This window comes from Sinocyclocheilus grahami, unplaced genomic scaffold (assembly GCF_001515645.1).
Source record: "Sinocyclocheilus grahami isolate Dianchi unplaced genomic scaffold, SAMN03320097.WGS_v1.1 scaffold133.1, whole genome shotgun sequence".
Lineage (NCBI taxonomy): Eukaryota > Metazoa > Chordata > Actinopteri > Cypriniformes > Cyprinidae > Sinocyclocheilus > Sinocyclocheilus grahami.
Window position 1 is genome coordinate 1,529,299 of NW_015505312.1, and position 3,470 is coordinate 1,532,768.

Genomic DNA, 3,470 nt, shown 5'->3' on the forward strand with positions numbered 1-3,470 from the left:
GTCTGCTGTTCACAAAGTCTCACACATTCTTTCTCTCTCTCTATATAGTATATTTTGTGTGTGCATATGCAGAATTACATATATATGCATGTGTGTGTATTAGGGCTGCACAATTATGACAAAAAATCATAATAGCCGATTATTGCCTTGAAATTGTAATTGCGATTATTAATTACGATTATCACAATTTACATTGAATGATGTTTATACCATTGTTTGATGCAACTGCATGGTGTATTTTTATATGAAAATAAACAAGCTGAAAACACTCTAACTGAAAAACTTTTAGTGCTTTTCTATAGTATTAAGCCTCAAATGTCAACTATACTTCGGATTGGTTTCTTCTTTTAATTATAAAAAAAGTATTTTAAAAGTAAAAATATAAATGGTATAATAGACATACAGGCCCACACTGAATCTGCGTCTGCTGTTCACAAAGTCTCACACATTCTTTCTCTCTCTCTATATAGTATATTTTGTGTGTGCATATGCAGAATTACATATATATGCATGTGTGTGTATTAGGGCTGCACAATTATGACAAAAAATCATAATAGCCAATTATTGCCTTGAAATTGTAATTGCGATTATTAATTACGATTATCACAATTTACATTGAATGATGTTTATACCATTGTTTGATGCAACTGCATGGTGTATTTTTATATGAAAATAAACAAGCTGAAAACACTCTAACTGAAAAACTTTTAGTGCTTTTCTATAGTATTAAGCCTCAAATGTCAACTATACTTCGGATTGGTTTCTTCTTTTAATTATAAAAAAAGTATTTTAAAAGTAAAAATATAAATGGTATAATAGTGTTATACTAAAACTAAAATTAAAACAATGGAAAAACCCTTAAGATAACATGTAGAAAGAAAAAAAAACATAAGTGAACTTTTAACGATTAATTGCCGCTTTCAACGATTACGTAATTGAGGCATCCATAATTGTAATCATGATTAGAAATACAATTAATTGTGCAGCCCTAGTGTGTAAGTGTGTGTATATATACAGTGGGTACGGAAAGTATTCAGACCCCCTTAAATTTTTCACTCTTTGTTATATTGCAGCCATTTGCTAAAATCATTTAAGTTCATTTTTTTTCCTCATTAATGTACACACATATATAAATTGTAAATGTATAAACACGTACATTCAATCTATCTATCTATCTATGTGCAAATATATACTTTTAATAATTAAAATGTTAAATTTAAAAAGCATATATTTATAATATCTCTATAGATATATGCATGTGTAGCCTATGCACTCAATCAGTTGTGAAAATGTGAAAAAGCTGTGCAGATTCCATGTGAACCTTGCAGTATGTTCACCTTGACACTAAACTTAAGCAGATTATATAAAAATATAGAACTACAGAAGAAATCTTGTCAGAAAGATTCAAATGCCAGGACAGAAAACAATCATCTGAACACAAGTAAACAAAACAGAATCAGATCATTCATATCGGTCTGAATCAGACGTATAGGCCTCACAAGAACATTGACAGATTCGAAGTTCCTCAAAACATCATCAAACATCACGCGAGTCCAGTGTTCTCCTGAAAACTTCATTATGCTGCGCTCAGTTCATAGTATGAAGGCATGCACAATGCTTTATTACACTTTTCACAGAAAATAAATGGGTCAACGTACAGTATGCTCAGGTAACGTTGGAGAACACAAGTTGAGACATCTTGAAGTTGTTTGAAAGCATCTGCCAATAGCATGAATGAATCAGATGGTCACAAACTGCAAGAATCATCAAAATGCAACCCTACAGATGAAATGTTAATGGGATGCCAACGGCAGTGGAGTCACAATCTCTGTCCCAGGAGATCAGGACCATCTTATGCTCGACTGGAGAACCTTAACTCCACAGGTCAAGGCTCATCATAATCTATTTACAGCGATTAAGGGAGTGTCTGTGTCTTTTTAGTCTTTCACAGTGTCCTTGGGCCGCTTTCTTCCTCCTTTAATGATAAAAGCCACCCCTGGCAGCCAGTCCAGTGTCTTTCATGAACAGCAATGGCTTTTTTGTTGTTCTCCTGTCTCTCCCTCCCTCTGTTTGGTGTCTTTGTCTCTCAGGTGCAGCAGTCACGGTTCAGGTTACTCTGAGAGGAGATGAGAGAGGGGTAGGGCGTCATCTTATCGATGTTGACGTAGGTGGTGTTAAGGAGGATGTAGTGCTCGCCGCTGAAGCTGGAGAAGATGGCAGCGATGCGGGACACGAGCTCTGAGAAGGTGGGCCGGCGTTCGGGTTTAGGGTGCCAACACTCAATCATGACATTATATCTACAAAGAAAAGAGAAAAACGTAAGGAAAATCTAAATTCTTAAAGGGGTCATATGATGCGATTTCAAGTTTTCCTTTCTCTTTGGAGTGCTTGTGCGCGTGCGCGTGTGTGTGAGAGAGAGACAGGGTCACATCACAGTGGAGTCAGCTGTCTTAACCGTGGCTTGTGTACTGCAAACACATACCAGCTTCATCACTGTGTCTGTCACGCGACTCTGTTCCCCTTTCGGGCTCTGTCTTTACATTTATTTTGAAAGATGAAGCTCGCGATTATGGTAAGGGGTACATTTCCATTTGTTCGGCCAATCACAATGCACTGGGTCAGCTGGCCAATCAGAGCAGACTGCGCTTGTCAAAGGAGGGGGCTTTGTAGAAAACTAAGCGTTTGAGAGAGGCGGGGCATAGAGGACCTACAATAATGTACAGTATTTGAAAAATAATGTGTTTTTTGAACATTAAAGCATGTCAACATATTCTGTTACACCAAATACACAAAATAATGATCTTTAAAAAAGGATCATATGACCCCTTTAATAAAAGTTCTTGGCCTTATTGTGCAGGATTCATCTGCACACATTTTTCTAAGCAAAAAAAGTTTTCAAATGGCATTAATTATTTAATGTTCATGGCATTAATAGAAGCAAAATACTTTAACATTAGGGGTTCATTTATACAATTAGCAAACATCATTAATAATGTTACAGCCCACTTTGCACAATCTAATCAAATCCCACTAGATATAATGAAGACCCACCCTGCATTAATATAAACAGAATTCTCTTTGTTTCAATTTAAAAGGTGCATTTAAAAATGAGTTAAATATATATATTCTTTCATCGTTACATTTAACTAATATTTTAAACATGAATTAAATAGTTTTTAAATGTCTTTATTTGGCAATTAGATTTTTTTCATTTTACTGGTACATTTAGCTTTATTTTTAAACGAAATAAAAACAATATTGTTCAAAAGTCTGAAGTCAGCAGAGATTTTTTTATATTTTTGAAAGAAGTCTCTTATGCTCACCAAGGCTGCATTTATTTGATCAAAAATACAGTAAAAACAGTAATATCGTGAAATATTACTACAATGTAACATACCTGTTTTCTTCTTTAATATATTTTAAAATGTAATTTATTCCTGTGATGCAAAGCTGAATTTTCAGCAGCCGTT

The 3,470-nt window shown here is 34.6% G+C and overlaps 1 protein-coding gene across 1 annotated transcript in view; it reads right to left on the reverse strand.

Moving 5' to 3' along the window:
* Window positions 1–1,190: 1,190 nt before the first annotated feature.
* LOC107590841 (hepatocyte growth factor receptor-like) overlaps window positions 1,191–3,470 on the reverse strand; it is a 14,452-nt gene continuing 12,172 nt past the window's right edge. The window contains exon 9 of the mRNA XM_016279761.1: window positions 1,191–2,297. Coding sequence (XP_016135247.1) covers window positions 2,087–2,297 — 211 coding nt within the window. The 3' untranslated portion in view covers window positions 1,191–2,086. The remainder of the gene's footprint in view (window positions 2,298–3,470) is intronic.